The 26,595-nt window shown below is 37.3% G+C and overlaps 1 protein-coding gene across 2 annotated transcripts in view; it reads right to left on the reverse strand.

Moving 5' to 3' along the window:
- The window catches only part of Grik2 (glutamate ionotropic receptor kainate type subunit 2), a 657,422-nt gene extending 631,226 nt beyond the window's left edge, over window positions 1–26,196 (reverse strand). Inside the window, exon 1 of one of the 2 annotated variants that reach the window (XM_028773628.1) lies at window positions 25,804–26,196. In XM_028773628.1, the coding sequence (XP_028629461.1) occupies window positions 25,804–25,918 (115 nt within the window). In that variant the 5' untranslated portion in view covers window positions 25,919–26,196. The remainder of the gene's footprint in view (window positions 1–25,803) is intronic. The other variant, XM_028773629.1, reaches the window with a different exon arrangement.
- Between the last annotated feature and the right edge of the window lie 399 nt (window positions 26,197–26,595).

Below are 26,595 nucleotides of genomic sequence, written 5' to 3' on the forward strand. Positions count from 1 at the left end.
TAGCCTGTGCTCCTCCAGCTCCCTAGCCTGTGCTCCTCCAGCTCCCTGGCCTCTGCTTTTTTCACTGAAGTTTCAGTGCATTGTTAGACTTTTTTTCCTTTTATTTTTATTTTTTATTGGATATTTTATCTATTTACATTTCAGATGGCATCCCCTTTCCTCATCCTCCCTAGAAACCCCCTATCCTATACTCCCTCCTTTTTGCTTTTATACCATTTTAATTACATACAAGTATTAAGGTCAGTTCTAGGTTGAGGAACTAGCAATACAATAGATAGACTTTTTAATGTCTTTCAAATTCTTAATCCCTGACACTAGCCTTCAGAGTTCTTAACTAGATCATTATATTTGCATTGATTGGGGACGGGGGTTGTTTATAACTAACAAAGATTTTCATTCACCTTTGGTTGTTTATTAAAATAGACATCTTCAAAATATTGGCAATTCCCTTACGTTATTTCTTTATGAACTCAATATAGTTCTCTTTATGGCTTATCAAAGTTTCCACGAGTCTTTTAAAAATCACATGAGAAATATCCTACTGAGATTTTAAAAATTATATCACAAAGGTTAGATCTTTTTTATATGCTGAAAGCTTTCAGTCTTTTCTTCTATGTGGACAAAATGCATGCTCAATTTTGTTCTTTTTACTTAATGCTACAAAAATAGCTACCATTAGCAGAAAAGCATTTCCCTAATTCTGATGTGAATGGTAGTAACATTAAAAGCTATGTGTTAACAAATCAAAGTTGTGTTGAAGAATTCTCAAGACAGAGCTAGCCAACAGAGCTGACCAAGCACTCTCCAAAGTCATAAGAACCCTGGATTTAGATTTAGATTTTCTACTTTATTTTTAATGTCAGAGATTCTTGAATATGAGTCATTTTAATGTCTGGTTTATATGAAAAATTCCTGACATATTTGTTTATAGATGATAAACTATAGACTGTGGCCTCAAACAGGCTATAATTCCTAATCATGGAGTACAATGAGCAAGACATGTCTCTAGACCTGCTTCTAAGTTAGAACTTAGAAAAGCAGTTGCAACTTTGTCTTAGGAAAATTGTCTGTGAGCCAACCAGATCACTTCAGAGATTTCACAATAAGATAGAGAATTACCATTACCTGTGAATCATTGACACTCATTGATGGAAAAAGAAAGTGAATGAATGAATGAGTGAATGAATGATACACAAAATTAGTACCAGCCTGACAAAGGACAGACTAATCCAGGGTTACAGTTGGGTTAATGACCTATTTATCTAAATAAGTCATTTAATTTCAGATTTCAAAACTTATTGACTGTGTTTCAACATATCATCATAATCCAAACCTAGTAATTGTTATTCCATGTTCAAAAATATTAGAAAACCCAAGAACATTCAACAGCAACAAATAAAAAGGAAGTATAGAAATGTCTGGTTACTTATCAACTTGTCAGTTACTTATCAATTATATGTGTTCATGTGGATACATAATGACAAAAGGGCAAAATATGTAACTACATATAACAGAGTTATTTACAGAGCTATGGAATTTCAGAAAGTTAGAACAATGAACATGGAAGTTACATTTCACCTGGCTCTTCTTAAATGTATGGATACTTCAAAGAGTCCTCTAAACAACAGCAGCTTAATGAGATGAGGATCTGCTGTAGACTGGAGGCTGGTATGCCTCAGCTCACCCATATATGATGTTGAAAGACACACGTACTCCTATCTATACCCTGTGGTAATTGGCTTCTGCTCCAATGTTCTGCAGGGTGATTCCCTATCTCAGATACATAAAATTCCTTCATAGGACATGCTGCAATAAAGGAGCTACAATTCTGATGCCTAGTTTCCTAACATTCTGCTTATAGTCGATGCCCATTTGTTACGAGATACTATATGTATTGTATTTTATCTATAAACTTGGCATTTTAAGAAAAGCATCATGTCATTGTATGCACAACAGGCAACTACTGGAAATAGTCCTGAAATCTGACTACATAGGACTTGACATGACAAACCTGAGAAGATTTCATTTAGTAATTAGAAGTTGGAGTCTGATAGGAAACAAAAGGCAAGAAACCCATGTGCCCCAGCAAATTTACTTTTTAAGAAAATCAGCTTGTCAGTACACAAGCTAGATCACAAAAGGAAGAAAGGAATCAATTAAGATAGTTACATTGTTTGATTTCCTAGTATATATTTGATACTGTACAATCTTAAAAATAGTGAGTTATTATATTCCCCATTCTACAGACCATAGACGTGTTTAAGGTCACACTGATAGACCATTGCAGAAGGAATGCTTCTAAGAGAGCAAGCACCACTGGAGTGTTTGCTACTCCTCAGTAAGTAAAGAAAGAAATAAGTAAAACTAGAATTAGGAATTGTAACACTAAAGTTACAGTTCCTCTGTAACTGTGACACAGACTTAACAGTGTGGCATTTCTAGAGACACAGAGACAGCAGAGAAAGTAAAAATAAAAGAGCTTCCCAGTTTTCAAGTCTGGAAGAAGGGAAGTTCTCAGGATATTCTAGTTTAGGAATAACAGATGATGAACTCAGATTCAACAAAACCCACCAATCACAAGTCAGTCAAGATCCCTGAGAAGGCACACATCATCAGAAGGCAGAGCTGAAGTCTTCAAGAACATTAGAAGGATGTTACTATGTAGTAGAGCAGTTTTGCCTATGCAGAGATCAAAGCTGAAAACACTGGAAACATTTACATATAACGTTCTATAGCTCTATAGCAGGACTGAACAGGGCAAGTGAAAGTCTAAAAGTAAATCCATCTTCAAGTTCCATTTACCTATGAATCATGGGATTAATGGGGAAAGTTCATTATTTCAAAATAAATATGTTCCCTGTCTCTAAGTTTAAATGTATTTACTTCATGTCTACTACATACGAAGTGAAAATTTTAAGTTAAAACTTTGGAAGTTTTTCCTTTAGGTGAAAATGAAAAAGAGTCTTTTAAAATACACACACCTATCTATACATATGTGGGCAGCACAAATAGGATTGTTGTGTGTGTGTGTGTGTATGTGTGTGTGTGTGTGTGTTTACGTGTTTGCATCCATAGGTGTGTCGCTTTATGTTTGAGTATTTGAGTCTTCAACTTCATTCCATTGATCAATGTGGCTAGTTTTATGCCAATATGTTGTTTTTATTACTATAGTTCTGTAGAATAACTTGAAATCAGTGAAAGTGACCCCTCCAGCAGCACTTTGATTTATCAGGATTGTTTTAGCTATAACAGTGTGTGTGTGTGTGTGTGTGTGTGTGTGTGCGCGCGCGTGTGTGTTTCTATATGAAGTTGATAATTATCCTCTCAAGATCTGTAAGATCTAATTATGTAAGAATTTTAGTGGAGGAGGAAATATATACAAGCACACAGAGAGAGGAGGGAGAGAGTGAGAAAGCAGGAGAGAGAGAGAGAGCAAGAGAGAGAGAAGTGAATAGGGAACTGGGTATGGATCTGGAAAGAACTGATAGATGTGAGATGAATTTTAACAAAACATATGAAATTCAGAAAGACCTAATACTAATAAAAATATTTGTATTGGTACACCACAGAACTGCACAATATTAGTGTAACAAACTTCTACAGTCTTAATTGACTATTCCTACAAATTTTTTTCTTGCCCCCAAAACTTGGATAGAGTAAAGATACAGTGCTTTCTGACTATGTAATAAAGGCTACTGAAAATTAGTTCCCCATTTCTTTTCATACATAGTAACTATGAATGCTTTCACCCAGAAAACCTGCTGTGAAGATTCTCCTGACTCTTAGACGCTCTCTCTTCCACACCTCCCTGCACTCCAGATTTGGAAAAACTTTACATAGGAAGAGATCTATACTGTCTGAAATGTGAGAGTTTTAATGAATACTTCATTAAAAATGAAAAAGCTGGCCCAGATTTTAAGAAAGAACCTAATTCTCTACAAATGCCAAAGACCATTGTACCCATAGACTTGTGATCTACTCTACAAAATGTGGATAATGAGCTGTATAAGTCAGAATTTGTTCAATTCAGTTTGGCCCTAGCTTGCTCACCTCTGCTCCTACTGGGACGAATCTCAGCTGAATGTCAACATAGAGGAAAGGTGTCTGCTCTCCAGAAACACAGTCTTCAGGGATTCATAAACTTATCATTCCACATCCACTGACCTGCTCTCATTTTCTCCTGATATTCTGTGCCTAAACATTTCCTCTTTCTCCTCTTCTGACCCCTGTCAAAATGGGAGAAATCAGCTTAAATAAGTGAGTAATGACTAATAAAGAGTCCCAGGAATATTTGCATTTCCATTTTCTCTCTCTTTGTACATATTCACTTATGCATGTAATTACATGTATTTCTCATACATACATATATGTATATAAGTATATATATAATACGCATAGCATATTATGAAACCACATATACACACCATGGTGCTTCTCTCCCTGCCTCCAGGTAAACAATCAGTGGGATCGTTACCTATATAATCATATGCAGATTTGTACCTACTAATGTATGAACATAAAATAAACATAGCACACATTATACAATGACATAGAATACAGAGGTTTTGTGACTGTTGAACAAAAACAATGAATAAAAATTATATTATTTATATTTTATTTACCCCTTATCTCAATGAACAATTACTTTTGAAAATTCTTCCAACTCATTTGGTGTAATCCTAATATTTTCATTATAATGTGATGTGTTTTGTGAATATACTATAATTGATTTTTTTAATATATACCTAATGAAATTTATTTTTTTCCACAACAAACATCACTGAAACAAATGTTCATTCACTTATGTCTTCAGAGAAAGTACTCCTAGCTCTATGAGTTAGGATCTAGAAAGTATATTGTTTGTGTGTATGTATAATTAATTTTGATAGATACTGCCAGATTGCTTTCCAAAGAGCTTACATTGCTTCATATTTTCATCCACAATATATGAAAGCACTCTTCCCCCACCCCTCGTCTGCAGACAGTCATGAATCTGATAGCTCTCTTTCATTTCAGACAGACTAATGAGTGTGAAATGATGTATTGCTTGTTTTCAATTGCCTTTCTCTGGCTGTTGGGAAACTCTATGGGTATTTTCATATGCACATTGACCAACTGCTGTGAAAAGTGAGAAAAACACACTCCTTTTCTGTCTTTAGAGAATACCCTCCTAAGGTATATTAACTTTTTTCCTTTTCTTAATGGCATTAGTAAGCACCTTTAACTCACTGTATATTTACCCTCCAGACAAATTCTTATGTAAGTAAACACTAGAATATTAATTTTGACTGCAGTGTTGTACAATAAAACCCTAGAACTAAGTCATCTAGCAAAGGGGTATAGCTATTAAATAGCAACTATTTCTTTTCATTTTTCAAGTCTCTAGAAACCACCATTTTATTCTCTGATCTATGGGATAGACTCATTTAGATTCCTCATGTATCTGTCCAGCATATATCCTCTGGTTTATTATAATTTTCCAGAGATCCATTTATTTTCTCACATAATAGGAATTTCAACTTTTTTTGAGATTATAATTTAAATATATTTCTCCTACCTCTTCAATCCCCTCAAACCCTACTATATACCCTTCCCCACTCTTCTTCAACTTCACAGTCTCTTTTTTCATTAATTATTATTACATGCATATATGAATATACATATATATTCCTAAATACAATCTAAGTCTGTATAATGCTACCTGTATTATATTTTCAGGGTTGACTATTTTGCTCTGGGGAACCAATTGTTGTGTTTCTTCCCTGGGGAAGACCCTCTCTCCCATTCCAAGTTTCCCTCATTGCCTACATTGCTTTCTGTAGGGTTGAGTCCTGTGGACTTGTCTCTGTCTAGTTCAGCATGTTCATTTGTGTCATCCTTGTTCAGTTCAAGGTTGAGCATCATAGCATGATAACCCTAAAGGTAAAGTAGTAGCACATACACGAATTGTTGGTAACCACCAGCTAATTAAACTTAAGGCCTGCTCAATAAGAGGGACCAACTATGCCTGATAGCATAAATACAGCAAACTAATCAGTACTAGTATAATCAATATAACCACTAATTTGTTAGCATCTCTCCTAACAAGACTATGGAGACATTTGTCCTTATACCCACAGATAAATATAATCTTAACCCATCATCAAGGAAACTTCTGTTTGAAACAAATGGAGACTATTACAGAAAACCCTAACAAATTAAACTATAGGGCTGTGAAGCTCAGTCCCAACAGATACGTCTATAAACCACTCCTGCATGTAAGACTCAGGGAACATTGTGGAGGAGGAGGCAGAAAGATTGTATGAGACAGAGTATCAGGGAGTTTGTTTTCATAGTTTATCTCCTAGTAATATCAGAAGCTACACCCAAAAAGCTTCATCAATAGGAATTAATATTTTTTAAAGCAGAATAACATCCTACTGTGTATATATGCTATTTTTTGTCACCTCTCTATTTCCAAAATTTGTTTATTTGAAATAATGCTGCAATGAACATGAGAATATAAATATCCCTTAGAGCTTCCAGTTTTAATGCTTCTAAATGAATTTCTAGAAACGAGATTGGTAATTACAAGTAGCTAAGAACCAACATATACCATATATAAGGAATAACTACAACTCAACAAGAACAATAATAATCTTATTTTAGCATTGCAATATGGACAATGAATAGACAGTTCTCCAAAGAATATATAGAAATGGCCAAAGGATATATGAAAAAGATTTTTTCGCATTTTATCAATAATAAAATGCAAATTAAATGTACAATGAGATGCCATCTCACACATAGCAGATTGCTATTTTTAAATGTTCTTAAGTCATAGTAAAGATATGGGGAAATTGTAACCATTATATACTGTTACTGGATTGAAAAAACATGTCTAGGAAAGAAAATGGTATTGAGGGCTCATAAAATCCCATCTACTCTCCATAGTCCCACATGGCAGCTTTGTAAATGAGAGACCTCTGAGGTATTATGGACATGTTAATGTTTGCGTGAGTTATTACAAGAAATCTGCAAAAAAATTCACAGAAAAAAAAAGCAGAAAAAGTGCAAAGAGAATTCTAAAATGATGTCTATACATATTTTCTAATAACTCTTTTCCTGGTTGAATAGGAACTGAAATATTGAGTTATTTGAGAAAAATATTTATATGGCATCAAAATTATGTCATTTGATTTTTTATTGGTAAAAAATATTGGTGAGGAAGGAATTAAGTTTGTATTCAAAAATGACTTCTTCTATTCAAGAGTGGGAGTAGAACAAACAGTAAATCCTATGAATATTTCCTTCCAAGAATATACTCAGCAAAATTTCTAACTTGAAGTATTTCTCTAAAGGGTCTGAACAAGAAGGGAGGACTTCATCAGGTTGGTCATAAAACTGCTCAACATTGTAGAATCACAGCCGTAATGATGCTCAAATTAGCTTCCCTAAGGAGGGGATTCTGGCCGCAGCCTTTGTTAAGTGCTGTAATGTGTACAGAATAAAATGAATTATTCATGTAATACTTGAGCATACTCTGGGAATTTCTGAAGGACTTCAGGAGGAAAAAAAATATGATTTGTCTTTCAGGCAATGAGAAGAATCTGGATCCTGGATTCAAGCACATAATACCATCCAAGGGCAGTCTGCATTGATTTCATAACCTTTAGAATATCCCCCCTACATTAAAGCAGGGGAAATCTAACTCAATCACTGGAATAGGAGGCTCCACTGATTATTTGAACACTCTACTGTATTCTTAGAGATGGGCCGTCCACTCTTAATCCCTGACATGCATTTCAGTTGCTTTTTACTAAGTTCACAATTGCTGCTATTTGTATGTGTGGGTCATTTCTCCTGAAGCAAGGCCAGAATTACACCTGGAAATGTAATTCAAATTAAATACAATAATATGGACAACCTTTTTCATGTCATGAAAAGTGTCATCTGTACTTGAAGAATAAATTGTTACAAAGTACTCTTCCTTTTTCTGCATATAATCAGATTCTAATGTCATCATAAATATTCTGCCAGTCTCTTAACTTGTTACCAGTAGAAGGGAGGATATCTAAATGAGAATCAGTACTCATTTCCTTGAATTTTCATTAAATTCCTATTTTTAAGAGACTATTCAACAGAGGATTATTCCCTTTGAAGACAGTGATTCAATGATGATTAAGAAAAAGTTAGGCTTTGTTCAAGCTACATGATGTGTGCTTAAATGTTGGTTTGAGAAATGTTGTCTAGTAAGAATTTAAAAATATCAACCTACGATCATTATGACTTCAAAAGTAATACTTTGAGTTCTTTAAATCTTCAAGAATTATGAGCTTTGGTGATGAAATAGTGTTAAGACATCTCATTTTCTTTCCTTTGGGAGTAATAAAGAATAATGAACATAAGTTAAAAGACATAACACCTCAGCAGTGAGAAAGTTGCATACTCCCCTTCATACCTATTGAACCCTGTTGCCATATCTTCCTTCAAGGACTAAACCCAACTGTAACCCCTGGACTACAAAAAGCAGTATCAGCATCTATCCTATACTAAACACCTTCTCAAATGAAGAAAGTTTTAGAATGAAGTCTCTTTTGAATCCTTGCTGTCCGCCAAACAAATGGAGCTCATTGGTACAGAATGTAGCAGCAGTTGGATAGCTGATCCAACCAGATGGTAGAGGCTGACCAAACCTCATTTCAACACTCTTAATTGTAGTGTTCTTAGACATGGACTAGTTCGCTCTTTATTATTCCAGCATGTCCCCGATGTGAGCTGAACCCAATAGAAGTAGAATGATGGACAACAAAGAAAGGAAGAACAAAAAGTGTTCATTTGATGACACTAATCCCTGAGCATTTTCTCTATTTTATCCAAAAGCCAGAATATGTGCATAGAGAAGAATAGTGAACAGTGGCTCTATAGCCAGAAAAGTAAATATTGATATTCTGAGTCTGATAACTTACCAGAAGAGAAATATAAAGTGAATCACTTATTTTCTGATGTCTTAGTTTCCTCACACTCTAAACTGACAAAAAACAATCAGTTTGAATTTTAGTTAAAATTATGTTTTCAAACTCCTTCATAGTACCTGGCTTGTGAGATACTTGAGAGCATACAGCCATTACCATTATTAAATTTATCATTATGTTATCATTTTGATACTGGCCTATACTCTAGAAACCAGATAATGCATGCTCTTCTATATATTTTTTGCATGTAAGAAGTAACCCATAATTGGAAAGGGATTCATTTGGGATTTATTTTAAAACGGCTTGGCTCATTCTGCTAAGATAGTCTTTCTATCTACTAAGATGTAGGAAACCTCCACTCTTGTTACAGCTGAGATTGTATAAAAACCTCAAAACCAGACAGTAGTGAAGTGCAATAAAGTTCAACTAAAACCTATTGAGATGAAAAGAATATAGGACACTGTTAAAACTCTAAAACAACTTTCAAGGGCTTGAGATTTGGGACATTTGGAGAAAGTTACCTTTCTCAACATCTATTTCCTTGGATGTAAAATGAAGCTAATTGCAACTACTTTTGCATAGTTATGATATAGAAAAATAAATATGGTGTGTGCAACTGTGCAAATGTTATACAATAAAGTAGAATATGTTGCAGTTACACTATTCTACTGTCCTAATTCACCCAACCAGCCATATCTGTGTGTTGACTTAGAGCATAAAATATGGTTTCTGTAGCTGCTGTAGCCATACTGTATGCCATCAGAGAGTGCCCAAGTACCCTCCTTGGCATCTGCACTAGTCTGTATGCCACTGTTGAATTGAGCTACTGACTACAAAAGAGAGAAAGAGCAAGACTCTGAGAGGAGGATGTCAGGCATAATACGTGAAAAGCATGGTAAAGGAAGGTGGAGGAAACCTGGGAATAGATGCAGATAGGACTTGTGCCTACCTTAAGAAAGTCAAAAAAGACAAGGCAACTTATTTGTCTACCAGAATGAATCAGAAAATGTAAGTCAAAGAGAATCAGTGTAAAATACAAGAAGATTTTCATTTTTCCTGCCCTGGATACAGCTATCTAACATTTACCTCTGTTCCTAAACTCTATGAAAGTCATATGGGCATGAAAATGTTTAAGAAAAAAAATTGCAAAGTTTCTGTAAAGCAAAGGACACTGTCAATAGGACAAAACGACAACCAACAAACTGGGAAAATATCTTTACCAATCCTACATCTGATAGAGGGCTAATACCCAGTATATACAAAGAACTCAAGAAATTAGACTCCAGACAACCAAATAACCCTATTAAAAAATGGAGTATAGAGCTTAACAAAGAATTTTCAACGGAGGAAACTCGAATGGCCAAGAAGCACCTAAAGAAATGTTCAGTGTCCTTAGTCGTCAGGGAAATGCAAATCAAAACAACCCTGAGATTCCATCTCACACCAGTCAAAATGGCTAAGATTAAAAACTCAGGTGATAGAAGATGCTGGCTAGGGTGTGGAGAAAGAGGAAAACTCCTCCATTGTTGGTGGGACTGCAAGATGGTGCAACCACTTTGGAAATCAGTGTGGCAGCTCCTCAGAAAATTGGACATAGCATTACCTGAGGATCCAGCTATACCACTCTTAGGCATATACCCAGAAGATGCTCGAACTTATAACAAGGACATATGCTCAACTATGTTCATAGCAGCCTTATTTATAATAGCCAGGAGCTGGAAAGAACCCAGATGTCCTTCAACTGAGGAATGGATTCAAAAAATGTGGTATATTTACACAATGGAGTATTACTCAGCTATTAAAAACAATGAATTTGAGAGGTTCCTAGGTAAATGGATGGAACTAGAAATTATCATTCAGAGTGAAGTAAGCCAATCACAAAAGAACACACATGGTATTCATTCACTGATTATTGGATATTAGCCCAGAACCTTGAAATGCCCAAGATGTAACTCACAGGCCACATGAAGCTCATGATGAAGGAAGACCAAGTGGGGGTGATTCGGTCCTTCTTAGAAGGAGCAACAAAATACTCAAGGGAGCAAATATGGAGACAAAGTGAGGGACAGAAACTGAAGGAGGGGGCCATCTGAAGACCATTCCACCTGAGTATCCATCCCATGTGCAATCACCAAAGGTAGATGCTGATGTGGAAGTCAGGAAGTGCATGCTGATAAGAGCCTGATATGGATGTCTCCTCAGAGGTCTTCAAGAGTCTGACACATTCAGAGGCAGATGCTCACAACTAGCCATTGAACTAATAATGGGGTTTCCAATGGAGGAGTTAGAGTGAAGGCCATTGGAGCTGAAAGGGTTTGTGGCCCCATGAGAAGAGCAACAATACCAACCAACCACAGCTCCCAGGGTCTAAACCTGGGTCTAAGTGCCTGAGAGCACTTAGGAAGGGATCCAGGGCTTCAGCTGCATATGTAAGAGTGGAGGGCCCTGCTGGGCATAGGTGGAAGAAGAGATCCTTGACCTCATGAAGGCTGGACGGCCTAGGGGGTGGGAATTTGAGGGTGGGGAGGTGGGAGTGGGTGGGGTAGGTAGGGGTTACATCCACAGAGAAGAAGGAGGAGGGGTGAGGGGATAGGGGGTTCCTGGGTGGGTGGGGGATGAGGTAAGGGGACAACATATGAAATGTAAATAAAACATCCAATAAAAAAAAGAAAAAAAAGGCATACTTAATAAATTCTGAGAATGTTTTTAAATCTCCTTATCATATCATTCTGACTCTGTTGCCAGAATTCTCAACTAAAGAAAGGGAAATGGAAACTAGCATGAGTTAAGGAGATCAATTCCTTTTGATTGCATAAATACCATTTTGCAGGCGCTGTTTAGAAATGGGTTTTCCCACTTAATTGACATTGAGCATAAAATTTTGTTATAATGCTTTAGAGAAGTAGGAACAAATAGATTAATTGCTGAAAGGGAATTCTCACTAGGAACAAATTTGTCCTTGTACTAGCTTCCTTCGCCTGCACAATTATTAACCTGAAAGTCCAACTAGTCCCAAAGTACCTCCTAGATAGACCAAGTGAGTAGATATTATCATGAACAATCCTGAAGAAAGGAACTGAAGAAATGAGACAATCATTTGCAAAACATAGAGTCTTATATTTCTACAGAGTAATATTTTTAATCATGAATCCTCGAATCTAAGATTTTGCAAACGTCAGTGGAAAAAGCAATCTTCACTCCATCCCTCCATGTATAATCTAGTAGCATCCATAAAAGGGCAGTTATACTCTGTTCATATCATTTATCTACAACAAAAGTACTCCTGCACACCTATGGAGATTCTTGGCTTATTTTAGGATGGATAATAGAAAGATAAACATGTTGTAAACCATTGCCTATTACCTTCAGAATCACTACAGCAATACCAAAGCCAAGTAGCACAGAAAAGTCCTAATGCACTATGCAATTCAGCTGCAGCTCATCACTGCCAATATAATTACAGGTGCCTGCCTGCCTTCATCCTCTCAGATCTGTGGATAAAAGCCCAAGGCAGAATTTGTATCTCAGCTGCACAGAAGCTGAAGCTAGTAGTCAATAAACACATAGAACAGAACCTGACAAGCAGGCTCTTGCACAATGCAGAGCTACTTGCTGTTCAGAAGCTCCTTCAACCCCAAATTTTCAGAAGCACAAAAAAGGGAATTTATATTTATATTTTTCCAAAAAGAAGAGATTCTTTTTCATAAAATCTGAGAACAAACAAATAAGCCAGACGTGATTAATTTCTTAAGAAAGAACTGTAGCTCAAGATTTCAGTAACTTGTCTCAAAATGATAGAACTGGTCCCAGAAGCACAATTTTCTAGCCACACTTTCTGTGACTTTTCTAGAATACTCTGACAACTTCTGACAAAGTAGATTATTAACAGTTGTGTTTTCTGTAATTTTAATGCATGGCAATAATCAAAGGAGAATTCTGTAGTTCTAAGACATAAGAGAGGATGTGGTGTTAAGATTCATTATATTTGTATACAAAAAAAATCAGGAAATACTAAGCTTGAAAGCAAACAGAAAGCATTAGAAGAATTCCTAATAAATACAGAGGAGAGTGTATTCAGAAGGCACAGTGTGCCTGGCAACATCTCTCTAGAATTCCTGCCTTATTGAAACAAGAAGGAAACCACTTGTGCTGAGATTGTAGATTCTACAGAAACCACATGTAAATTCACCTCCTTAAACATGATTGGGTTGGCCGTGGGCAGCTCTATCATATTCACACTGAACTCACTTCTAAAGGTAAACTGAGAGCTCAGTTACAATCTCTTCTCCACAATTGACAGTACTGGTCTGTCTCAAACATTGAAGCCATACATTATATTTTGTGGCATTTTATTAAAGACTTACGAAGTTTTAACCCCCCCCCCAACTTTTAAAAATAAAATCTCAAGTTAATTGAACAAATAAATTCTCTATCTAAAAGAAGAATTCCTAAAGGCGGGGGGGGGGGGGAGAACTGAGTAAACTCACCAAGCAAGAAACCCTGAGGAATTACCCATTTCAAAATGTTAATTGTTATGTGGAAGTGGCTTTTGAAGTTCAATTTAATTTCCTGAAAGCCTCAAACAATTCTATTTCCCTACAGAAAATAATTAAGCATCAAGGATAACAGTGTGATTAGCAAGTAAGACATGGAATTTGTTCAGCAAATCAGAACTGTAAGATTCCTGTTCACAGCACCATACCAATCCTTGCCCCATCATATCAGAGCCAACACTAAGCAAGAACTGACAAGTAGGCTGCACTCCAAAGGGCCAGTCTGGCATACAGTTAGATTACAAACATTGCTTTATCTGCCTCAAAAAGGATTCTATCTCTCCTTCAGTGGTGGAGAGACTCTGACATCTATATGTGACCATTTATGTCCACTTGACTCTTGGTATCTGAGATGGCCTGGAGGTTCATGAGTTTAGGGCTTGACTGCCACCATATGGACTTTTAGAAAGTGGCTGTATCCTGACATATATCATCAATGGATTAATGGTATAATCGATGGATTAATCTCTTGGTAGTTTTAGGAATTTGTGACATTACTAGGAAGTTATAAAGATGAAGAAGTGAGATTTACGTGGAAGATATGGGTCTTTGTGAGCTTCTCTCTCCTCTCTCCCCTTTCCCACCTCCCCCACCCTCTCTCTGTTTCCTGCACCTTTCTCTGAAGCCATACAATGAGCATTTGCTCTACCCTGCCCAATCTCCCATGATGTACTTCTTACCCACAGGCACATGGAAATGGAGCCAGAATACCTTGGACTAAATTTTCTGCAACTCCAAGCCAAAATCACACTTAAAAAAAATTTAAAAATTGTTTCTTTCAGATATTTCTCACAGCAACAACAACAACAATAAAAAAATAGACTAAGACACACACACACGCACACACACAAATGATACCTTGAATGAGGCCATGAAGTTATTATCTCTGACAATATAATTCAGAAGCATTTAGAAATAGTTTGTGGGATGAATTCAGGAAAGAGTGGATAAGTGGGTAAGATAAACCCAGAATGCCGATAAAAATATGAATAGTAGGATACCCTGACAAAGGTTAGTTAAGGGAGCAAGGGTTTACTTTTGGCTCACAGTTCCCTGTAGCATTTTATCACAGTAAGAAACTCACAGTGACAGGAACCCAAGTGACAAAATAACACAAAATCCACAATGAGCAACAGAGATCAATGAATATGTGAATTCAGTATAGTTCCCATCTCCATTTGTATAGTCTATGATGTTAGTCATGGAATGTAGTATGGTAGATCTTTCCACCTCAATTAAGGTAATCAAGACAATCGCCCTCAGGCATGCTCACAGGCCCATCTCTTAAGTGATTCTAGATCTTGTTGATGTTGACAATTATGCTACCTATCACAGCTGGTGAGCAACATGCTCATGAGATTTCAAGAAGGAATGAGGATCCTATCGGGTATTATATCAGAGACCATGTATTTTATAATCTGTCAAATAACCTATCTACATTTTATCCATCCCCTAAGATGTAATGAGTGAATAAAGTGCAAGAAAATGGATTGATTAATTTGGAAAAAAATAATTTCCAGAAAATTCACCCTTCAGGTTGTTACATAGTTATTACAAGCTCTTTTTATAGTACTAACAGTGAGAATCAAGAGCTGAAAGCATTTCAGAAATACAAAACCTTGCAGTGTGATAAAATTGCCCAGTATAAAGCTGTAGAAATGGACAATAGTACTGATCAAGAAATTAAAACGATTACAGAAAGCCACGCACTGGAATAGTTTGCTTTGAGAGAAGAGCAAAGATCTGTTGAGGATACCGCAAGAATCAGTGATCAACCCATCACACGGCCAAGGATGTAAAAGTGTAGGCACATTCAAAAAAAACTCTCAGAAGAGAGCACTGCAGTGACCTGCTGCACAGGGCCTCTCTTAAGGTACTCTCTCAGGATTAACTTCACAATGCTCAACTGCTTGGAGGATACTGTAGCCATGTGTGCAAATGGGTTCTGCCATCTCAGGAGCTGGAAGTGGAGACCTTATCATTATTTATGTGATGCTGACTTTGGAAGCATATACAGTATAAGAGTTAAGGGATCATGAAGAGTTCCATTCAGACTTCAAGGAAAAGCCCTGAGAGGTCAGGAAATACATTGCAGGATCAGTTTACAACAGATGCACCTTCTATGGAGGTAATGAACAGTACTATAGGAGCTAGGCTAAATATGAAATGGAAACCCCAAGACATGAGAGAAACCAAGTGTCTGTCAAGAACAGGCCAAGGAGCAAATATTGGAGGGGTGCAAAAGTCAAGGATACAAGTAGTATGGGACTGCCCCATTATAGTGTCCGACGTTGCAACTTTAGTCAAATGTTTTAAATGAATAATGGAAAATTTGTAACAAATTCTTAGTTGGAATATTGATTGATTGAACAAACTCAGACATGAAATCATATGTATATGTATCTAACAGTATAATTTCTAAGTACTAAAGAATGTCTCCAAATATAAATAAATATTGTTAAATTATACTAATGCAAATGTCTAAGGTAAAAGTTAGCAAGCTTCTTTTGTGGAAAGTTGAAAAGAAAAAGGTCTCACAACCATACATCATCTTAGACAATATTTATAAAACAACACCTTTTGAGAATTCCTTTGGACTATGGGGTGGTATGTATAAATATTCTATGTGCTCAGGTTGAAAGAATGAGTTGTCCCTTAAGAGGCTTCCTGACAGACCAACACTATCTTCTATGAGTGATATATCCAATCCCCAGCTGTTATCTACCAAGTTTACTCATTATTTTGCATAACTTAGACATAACTACCAACAGTCAACTAAACCTGCCAATTATAAAAACAGGAAAACTAATGTAAAAATTATAAAACCCATCTAACTCAAAAAATTATTCACCTATCTAAGAGAGATTTGTTTTCTTTTGTCTTGTTAAGTACTTAGAGGGAGCAAGAAAAGAAGAAATGAAAGGCCTATGCCATAAAACTATGAAATTTAGATAAAATACTGAGAAATAAATTCAACTAAAAAATGTAAAAAAAAAATTAACACTGCAAATACTCAAATACTGTAGGAAAGGAACTAAAGAAAAAGATAGAAAAATGCCACAAGTCTATGAAAAAGTTAAGTCATCTTCAACCACAGAAACTTCATCATTGGGATCAGGATTTAAATTATTTATCCTCTTCCACTTCTGATGTAAAGGAAAAAAAAAAGGAGAACTATTCACCCAAATAAATTGTCTAATCAGTGTTTGAGTTTATGTAGCAGCACATTTGTTTAAAAATATACCTTTTGAAGAAAACAAAACTTCGATCAGATCTTAAAATGAGATTAATGTGGAATTAAAAGAAGACAAAGGCTTTGAAAAGAACCAAAGATTAGTGAAACAGTTAAAAAAAAAAACTAGACTTAGCTTAAAATTGCATATATTTTTTATAATACTAGAATTTAGTCTATTTCTACTTTCATGTAAAAAAACAAAACAGAACTCATGACTGCCTCTGTCCTTTTCTGCAAACTAATCATTTAAAAACTCAATGGCTATCATATCACTGTGGCATATGCCTTTAATCTCATCACTTGGGAATCTGGTGAATCTCCAAGAGTTAGAGGCCAGCCTGATCTACCTAGTGACCTCGTGAGATCCAGTACACTCAAGGCTACTTAGCGAGACCTTGTCTCAAAAAAATCATAAATAATTAATTTAAGTATTTGCAATAGTCGCAAAGCTTTTCTAACCAAAATCATGTTATAAATGCTTTCAATAAACATATAATTTTCTATACATATAATATCATATGTAGTTGATTTTATTTTCCAAATGGTCTATGTATTATAAGTGATAGGATTTGTTGAGAGGATTTGGCAGCTCATCATTCATTTCTTCTCACCAGCCTCTATACTCATCCCTCAACAATGGATCATCTTTTAAAATAGATAAATAATAGTTCCTCAAAATAGTCTTAGGAAGCAATGGTGAGACAAACTGTGCAGGCCAGTCTGTTCACCTTAAAGAAGAGTCCTGAAATGTTGCCTAGGACAACTCCTTATTGAAGCACTCATCGAAACCATGAAACAGGTCCTCTTGGCCATCTCAAACAATTTTGCATATTAGAATGTTTGAAACTTTCTTGATTCACTATAAATGACCAAAACACAGTCACTAGCACACTTTGAGCACTGAATAAAACTACTTTGTCACATACCAAGGTGAGACATAAACCATGGGCAAAACAAAGCACAGCCTTTCAGAAATGGTCTGTGTGTATATGTTCTTGTGAAGAAATAGAAAACCTTAAGCTACCTGACTCAGCATGAATTATTTGATTATTCTCTTCTTTTTCTTCATACTTATTTTCTCGATATTTGAGAACAGTTAAAGTGCTGATATTGTAAAAGGAACCAGAAACCATGGACCTTCTCTTCCATAAAACTAATCAACCAGAAAGAAATTTGTTCTGTTACTCAAGAAAGCATTTTCTGGTTGCTTGTAATAGATTCTGGTGCATTACAAGAAAGACTATCAAGAGTAATTTAGAGAATTAGATTACTTTAAATGTTTAGACACAGTTTTAAGAAATAGAGCAAGAAGTTCATGAGTGATAACAAACAGTAGTTTATTCCACATATACATACTAAATCACCAACATAACTTCCATTAAAATAAACCTTTACAGGTAAAATTGTGAAGGTCTATGAATTTTTCTATTAATTCCAACACCCTTGAAGCTTAACAGATGGAAAGTAATAAACATTCTCCAGAAAGGAGCTTTAATTATACCTCCTAATTTATGACCACCATAAGATTAGAACTTACACTATTAAACTCACAATACAAGCTCCTGAGCTCATGTAGAATTATAAGTATTTCACTGGAATACTTTAAATTTGATTTTAAATACTCAACTAAGTTTTGCAAATTGACACAAATTATATACATAATGATGTATATAATTATTAATTACATACACAGATATAAGTTGCATGTTTCAAGTACTAGAGCTGTCTTAGACCAAGGCATAAAATACCAAGAATTCCCTGCAGACAATTTACTATAACCTTCAAAGAAGGAAAAATACTTTTAAGTTGTCTTTCAATGCACTTTCCTTCAGATTAACTAGCACACTTCTTGGCTTATCCACTTTATTTGGTCACCCACTAAATGAAACAGCCCTTACTTCCTGCAGAATTTTGCTCAGGAAGAATCTTCACAATGGGTTATTTCTGTGCTAATTTGATTGGATCATGTGGTACCCAGACGTTTGGTTAAACATTCTGGAAGTGACTATGACAATGTCTCTTGATGAGGTTCACTTTTTAATAATAGGGAAAGCAGATCACCCTCCCTAAGTAGCTCCTGTTTCTCCAAGGATCATGACTAATACAATCTGCAATCTCAAATGAAGAGCATTTTTTTCAGTACTGGAGTTTAAATCTTTTGAGTATACTAGGTAAGCACTCTACCAGTGACACATATCCCAGTCACCTAGTTTGTTAAAGACTTCAGAGATATAATATAAGAATGGGTCCTTGCATTCATTTCAGCAGTATACTCAAAAGTCCTTCATCTTTTGCTAGGAACATGACAAAAGAAAAAGACATACCACTTTGCATCTTGTTGCCTCAGTTTTAATGGCTTTACAGGACTCACACAGAACCCACACAGGTGTTCAAACCATGTAACCCAGATACTAACACTCCACCCAATCAGGGTGGTATTTATGTCACCACAGAGCCTGTGTATTATCTGTCATGAAGCTTTCCTTATAATTCATACCTAAGTTCTTGTTCTTTCTCTCATTGTAATTCTTCCTCTCTCTCTCTCTCTCTCTCTCTCTCTCTCTCTCTCTCTCTCTCTCTCTCTCTCTCTGTGTGTGTGTGTGTGTGTGTGTGTGTGTGTGTGTTTAGCTCCAAGAAAAGTCTCAACTACTATAAAATTTGAAAAGCAAAATAACTTCCATCTGAGGAGACTCTGATATACTTACCATGTTAATGGCATGTAATATGTGTATAATTTTTCTCTTTCATTTTACAGCAACAAATCAGTCTTCAAATCCTAGTTCTTAATTACCTGACCCTGTTTGTTGAATGAATAGATGTGACAAAAGCTTTAAGCACTGGGAAAAGGAAGGCAAACACCAGTATGAAAAAGCTACAAAATTAATAACCTGAAAGAATGTTCTGTGAAAGAAAAGATGGAAAAAAGAGGACACATATGTCTAGGGAGCTAATGCAATCCATTCTTTTCCCTCAAACTGACGCAAAGCAGAGGGAGGTAGAGATTACACTGAGAGAATGACATAATTCAGGGAGAAACATCACTAGCCCAGCCTAAAATCTGATAGACCACAAGCTGGCTACTTAACTGTCCCAGTGGATTCATCTCTAAACTTAGAACACTAGTCTTGGTCTCTAATTCCACTTGGTTCATGTAATTTAGGGTCCTACAGTTTTCATTTATCTTGAAAGTTCTCATTTCATTTCTTCATTCTAAGGAAGAAAGGGCTCCAACACGTGAGGAGCTGATATATTGTTCATCCAAATGCAGATGATTTAGAAAGCAAAAAGAAAAATCAAAAACCCAACATCCCAGGAACTAAAAGTAGATGAATATGCTGGAGCTTCAAACGTGGAAGTTTTCTTTACTTTCTGCTTTGTTGATTTTGCAGCTTATAACAAGCAATATCCCCAGAGCATAGAAGATAGATGAGCAATAGTTAGAAATGAAAACTAGAGGCAATACCTTCCAAATGCTTGCCTAATTCAATGAAGGGAAGTTAACTGATTTAACTGACTCCTCGGCCCTGAGAAGAATCTGAACCAGGCCCTCTTGGATCTGCATGTCCTGGGTTCTGCCAGCATTGACAGTGGCTTTCTTGGAAAGCCACTTCCTGGATGAGGATGTGAAGCTCATCAAGAAGATGGGCAACCACCTGACCAACCTCTGTAGGCTGGCAGGGCCACAGCCAGCGCAGACTGGCGTGCCCCAATGATCTCTGGGTGAGTATCTCTTTGAGCAGCTGATTCTAAAACATGACCAGGAGGCCTTTATGCCTCCAAAGGGGCTCCATCCTCTGCTCTGTACCAGCCAGCCTCAGGACCTCCACCTGAATGAACCTCTCAAGCCACTAGGCAGCTTTGTAACTGCCCTGGAGCCTCTCCCAAGTCTTGGACCAAGTAAAAATAAAGGTTTTTGAAGCAGCAAAATAATAATAATAATAATAATAATAATAATAATAATAAAGAGGTTAAAAAACATAAAACATTTTTGTTTGTTTTTCACGATTGGTAAAAATATGTCAGTATAACATCATTAACATTGTATTTAAAATAATCACATATGCTCAAAGATTTCCACTAAAAATTTTTTTTAAAAGATAAATTTGCAAAACACTGAGGTATGTGGCAGTGAGTCCAGAAATCATGTCATTTAGCGTCTGTCCTTACTCAGCCTCTTATTCATGTCAGTGATAAACACTCAGCACTCCCCTTGTCACCCAGAATCCTTTGTGTCTGAGCATCTCTGTCACATACTGAACCAATAAATCTAATAAACGTATCCTAACTACACAGTATATTCCAGAATATGCTTATCTTAAAACAAGGCCATGGGAGACAGCAAATGCTTAGTCAAAAAGAATGACTGATCAAATTGCATGCACCAGTAGGGAAAATGTTTGAAAGACAAAACCTTCTCAGACAGTTTTTCAGATTTTCACACATGATCCCACTGGCTAGTAAACTGGCTCTCTTCAAAATAGAGAAAAGACTGTTCAGTTTTAATTGGGAGAATAAATGGTTTAAATTGGTAATAAAAATAACGCAAGAACAAAATTTTAATTGAACACCACAATCACTGAACAAAATCTTCAATGCTCAAATACAAAACTAAACTAAAATTAAAATAATAAAATCTTGCAGGAAGGCTTTATGAGTCTTCCCTAAACACGTACTCACATTACCAAGATTGGTTTTTATCAGATTAGCTAATTGTTTGGTGTAATAGATGTGAGCCAAAAGGCAAATAAGCTTCTCTGTTTATACATCAGTGAGACCAGGCCAGCCTTAGGAAGTCTGGATAATAAATAGGAGGTAGGCTGGGGAACGAAAGCTGGTGACTTTGGGGACCCATCCTACCTGCTAATGGTTTTGTTTTGTCTAATTCATATTTTCAAGACCATTTCCAAGACTGTGTACAATTAAAATGTTGGATACTTACAAATGGCAATTGAGGTTTCTACATTTCTCTGGATATATCCAAGGAATTGGCAACCTCCAGTAGGCAATTCCAGGTAACATGAGACCAGGGGAATGAATAAGCTCACAAGAGGCTAGCAGACAGAATCTTGATTTTTGTCTTGGGACTGATCACACCTGAGAATTTCCAGTGCAAAACAAGAAGCTGCTATTCTGGGACTGGAGTGGACAAGAAAATATGAAGGCACTAAACTTTAGTAACTAAAGTGTTAAACAGATTGCAGATGCTTCCATAAGACAAAGATTAGTATTTCAAAGAGAGCACAGAAGGGACCAATATCTGTTCCTGTTATTGTCATGAAACTGCAGAAAGAAAAGTTTCCTTTGCTCTAGCTTCCCTACCACAAGCAAGGTTATTTCTAACAACACAAAACAAGAAAACAAACAAAACCAGACCACATCAAAACTGGCAAAGGGAAGTCAAGCCTGTTTGCTGGCCTCACTTTATGTTACAGTTACAGCAAAGGAAAGATTTATCCTGGAGACTTACCATTTATGTGCCTTATATACTCACAAAATTTGAAATGTTCTTTGCTTTTGAGAAGAGAGAGACCTGCAATTCCATTTACTAAGTCAACTCTTAAAAATATTTCTTTATTGAAACTTGGTCCTAAACCTAGGTTCACAGTACATGATGAGGGTCCAAGGAAGACTTATTTAACCTACATTAAATCTTCATAATGCATTAATGAGTCTTTTAAAGGGATAATTTTAATTCCCCAATCTTCGACCATAAAGACTATATAGTGCTAATCTGCCTTGCCCTTTCAATTAAACTTGTTAAGGGCTTTCTATTTAGTCAGCACCCTGAATGGGCCATTAAAATTCTTGTTCGGTAAGAGTTGTGCTCAGTGCTCTGTTGTTTTAAATTCCATTAAATCCAAATGGTCTTTATCGCTCCATGACCACTGTGACTTCAATCAGCCAATTTAATTACTTTACACAATTGTCAGCAGAAGCAGCAAAGAACAACAGGAAGCCGTGTGACGTTATCAGATGTAAGTCTACCTTTCCCTTGTTTAATCTAGAGTTGTCAATAATGGTGATGTGCACCTACTTCCTTTCTTTCAGGAGGCTTTTGACCTTCCCTTTCCTGCTAAGATTTAGACTTGAAGATTTATTCTGAGCACTCCTAATACTAAGATGAGTGGACTACAAAATGAAAGCCCTTAGAAAATAAAAGCCCACCGCTCAGATGAAAAACATGCAACAATTACATCCCAACATATGCTACCATGATAGCAAAAAGATCTGAGTACCTCAAGTAGCATGCATGCAGTAGTATGCAAATACATTTGAAAGGTAGTAGACTATATTTGACGCATTGTGTAAAAGTGGGTATTTATTTTTTATTTGCAGTAGTAGACTTAGATATAGTGCCCCAAAACTTATTTCTTGAGAAATGTATAGAACTGAGGCTACAGGAACAGAGTAAATCCTAAATACAGCAATTCATTTACCTATGTAAATGTGAGATTTGTACCACAAATGAGAAAACCATGTTCTTTGTCAGAAATTATGAGAACTTAATATCATAAAAGATCACATCATCTTATCACAGACAATACTTTACATAATCTGGGGGATAGCTTTAAAAGATTCTGAAAACCTTGGATCTTTACTCATCTGTACCAATGGTTCTGAACCTGTTGGTTGAGACCCCTCTGGCAAACATCTATCCTTAAAAATATCACAATCCACAATAGTAGCAGAATTACAATTATGAAGTAGCAACGGAAATAATTTTATGGTTGGGGGTCACCACACACAAAGAACTGTATTAAAGGGTTGCACCATTAGAGAGGTTGAGAAGAAGCATCAGTCTATAGTGTGTTTCCCCTTTGTATGGAAGCAATTGACATTAACTTTCCTAGCAGAATAAATGTTGAAACAGTGTCATTTGAGAGTATGGGGAATGAACACACTTAAGCTGATCACTTAAATTGAACCAAAACGCCAAACTTTTCTGAAGAAATGTCCATTGATATATAAACTTGTTCACTTCTTAACAACAACCTTACAAAGCCAGAAAACAGATTGGGTTCCATGTGACTGGGTGGAGAGCTATTTCTAGAGGACGGAAAGATCATTTTTCAAAGTCATTTTCTGAAATGATCGTACCTCCCTTGATGGATCATACCAAGTTATTCTTTGAGGCTTTAAAACTAAGCTAGAACAGATCAGGGGGAGGGGAGGATCTTTATAAAAAGTCGTCCTTGTTGTTGGTGATTCTTGCAAAGATTTCCCTCTCCTGCCAGACAGAGCTCAGATGAGCAAATTTTATCTTTTGCAGAGATACTGGCTGCTATCACTCCCATCTCCTCTCTCAAGAGTCAGTTTTCAAGCTCCCAGACATAAGGCCACTCCTCCTTCCCTCCCACTTTACCTCCCAAAGGAAGAAAAAATCTCTTTCAAAGAACTTGTGGAAAGTGGCAGCTTCCCAGCTCTCAGTCACTGAACTCAGTTCCTCGATGGTGAAATATATCTGTCACAAAGCACTGTTTCTGGGATCACATGAGATTTTCCATAAGAACCGATTTTCTCCCTTCCGCAGTGTGGGTTTTATCTAGTGGGCTGCTCCTGACTGAGCTGGCCTCCTGCCTTCTCCCAGGGTTTAGTGCACAAGGTATACAAAGGGGAAGCAGTAGCAGACTGAGGTATAGTGCCCAGAAAAATCCCAGCGCATCTGAGAAGGAAGACCTAAGCTCTAAAACTTTTGAACAAAAGCACTCTGCTAACTGGCTTAAGGAAAAAATTACAAGGTCCAAACAAAATGTAGTTAAAAAGTGACAGAGCATTTGCTCAGCGCAATGAAAAGAAGGTCTTAGTGATGCTGTTCAGTTTCAGAGTTTTGGTTGAGGTCTGTGCTCCCCGTGTCCTAAATTGCGATTGAGATTAAGATGTTGAATAATAACCGGACCTCAAGATGAGAGAGAGAGAGAGAGAGAGAGAGAGAGAGAGAGAGAGAGAGAGAGAGAGAGAGAGAGGAGCTTTTGCCCTGTTGACTCTTTCCTTAGGGAACTTCCCCTAAGGAGTTCTGCTCTTACTAAAAATCCCAGTTGGTCAGCCTGAGCAGCCAAGCATTTCCACCACTTCACTTCCTTTAAGCAAACCTCAGAACCAGGGAACACACTGGAACCCCACGTTTAGATTTTCCTTCAAGAGAAAAAGAAGCCCAGATTCCTAGGAAAGCTATAAATCCTTCTCAAATGTGACTATCTGGGGGTCTTTTATCCATGTCAGAGCGAAACAAAGATGCACTTAGACCCACACATTCAACACCCCTCCTCCCTCTGCCTCCAGTTACTAGGTTCCTTATTTATTAGGTCCGGACTCTGTGCGGGGGTGGGGCGCGCGGGGTGGAGGGGGGAACGGAAAGCTGTGAAAGAACTCAGCAAGTTAAAAAACAAAACAAACAAGAAGCCTGTCATGATTGCACTATTTCCCTGGGCGCTGAGTGACATCTTACCGTTATTAATAAAGCCTGAAATTATACAACATTATTTCTTAAAGCTCTGCATATCAGAAAGACCATCGAGGAGGTAAAAAAAAAAAAAAGATTAAATTGACCAATAAGCTTCTCTTACAAAAGAAACCAAAAGGGCTGTTGCCTTCTGGTTGCAAGTGAGGACCTAGGCAGGTCCCGGCAGAAGCGGACACACGCAACTCAGGGAAGAGTTACCAGACATTAACTCTTCCGTAGTACAAGCTATACATTCGCCAACCCTAGCTCTAGCTTTGGTTCAAATCGCGGCACCCAGACAGCTGGAAGGTTCCCGGGGAGACCAAAGCAGCCTAGGCTGGCCGTGCCCCATCACTGCTATACCCGTGGCGGGCTACGGTGAGGCGATACGTCCGTATCTGAGTAGTATCACACACCGGAACCTCCTTCACCCTCCGGGGAACCAAAATAAAATGAAGATAAATAGAGAGAATAAATGAAAGCAGGGGGCGGTCTTTAAAACCCTGGAGGGAGAGAGTCTGGAAGCAGAAAGCCCACGCCAGGCAGGCAGAAACGACCGCCTGTTTACATCCGGCGCCTCGGAGCCTACACTAGGTGACCGTGAGATGCGGGGAATCTTACCGAATCTTAACACATGTGTGGTTCCTTGCGAATATCCGATCCACAATAAGCAGAGCAGGACTTTAATGGAGCGACTGAAGACTAGATTACTTAGTACTGGGGAAATAATCTTCATGATGTTTCCGTGCCTGCGCGCGCGGCACCCACTTCCCCGATCTAGCGTTAGGCTCCGGGCTTGGATGAGAAGAAGGATACGTGGAGTAGTGGCCGTAGACACAATCACGGCATGGTCACAGAAAGAGGAAGGAGTCTCCGCTTCCCAAACCCATTAGCAGTCGCTGCATGTTCTTCACTCACTGCGCCAAGGAGCAAGCTTCCACTGCAAGGGATGGTGGGACATCCATGTTAGTCCGGGAGCATCCGGGAAAAATCCAGCAAGCACAATGTCCAGCCGCGCGAGTCTGGAAGAGCACAAGAAGAGGAAAATCAAAAGGAAGTCTAGCCCTGCAAGGACTAGGTGTCGAAAGCCAGACACAGTCCCAACACAAAGGGAGCTTTGCTCGCAAGGGTTTCGCCAGGCCTCTTTCCCCTGCACTGCTGCACAGCTTCTGACGTTAGGCCAAGATAAAGTGAGAAAAATTGAGATAGCTGCTTCCTGCCACTGAGCTTCCCAATATATATTATGCAACCATTCTGATAGCCCGCCTTGAGTAGCAAAAAAGGAAGTTTTTTACAGGATTCGATGAAAATTGCTTTGATTTTTACTAAGACCTTACAGAGTGCCTGGTGTATGCAAATAGACTTTGTACAATCAGCTGATTAATTTTAATAATTGGCTAGCTAAGTCAAAGT

Source organism: Grammomys surdaster, unplaced genomic scaffold, assembly GCF_004785775.1.
Source record: "Grammomys surdaster isolate TR1022 unplaced genomic scaffold, NIH_TR_1.0 232, whole genome shotgun sequence".
Taxonomy (NCBI): Eukaryota; Metazoa; Chordata; class Mammalia; order Rodentia; family Muridae; genus Grammomys; species Grammomys surdaster.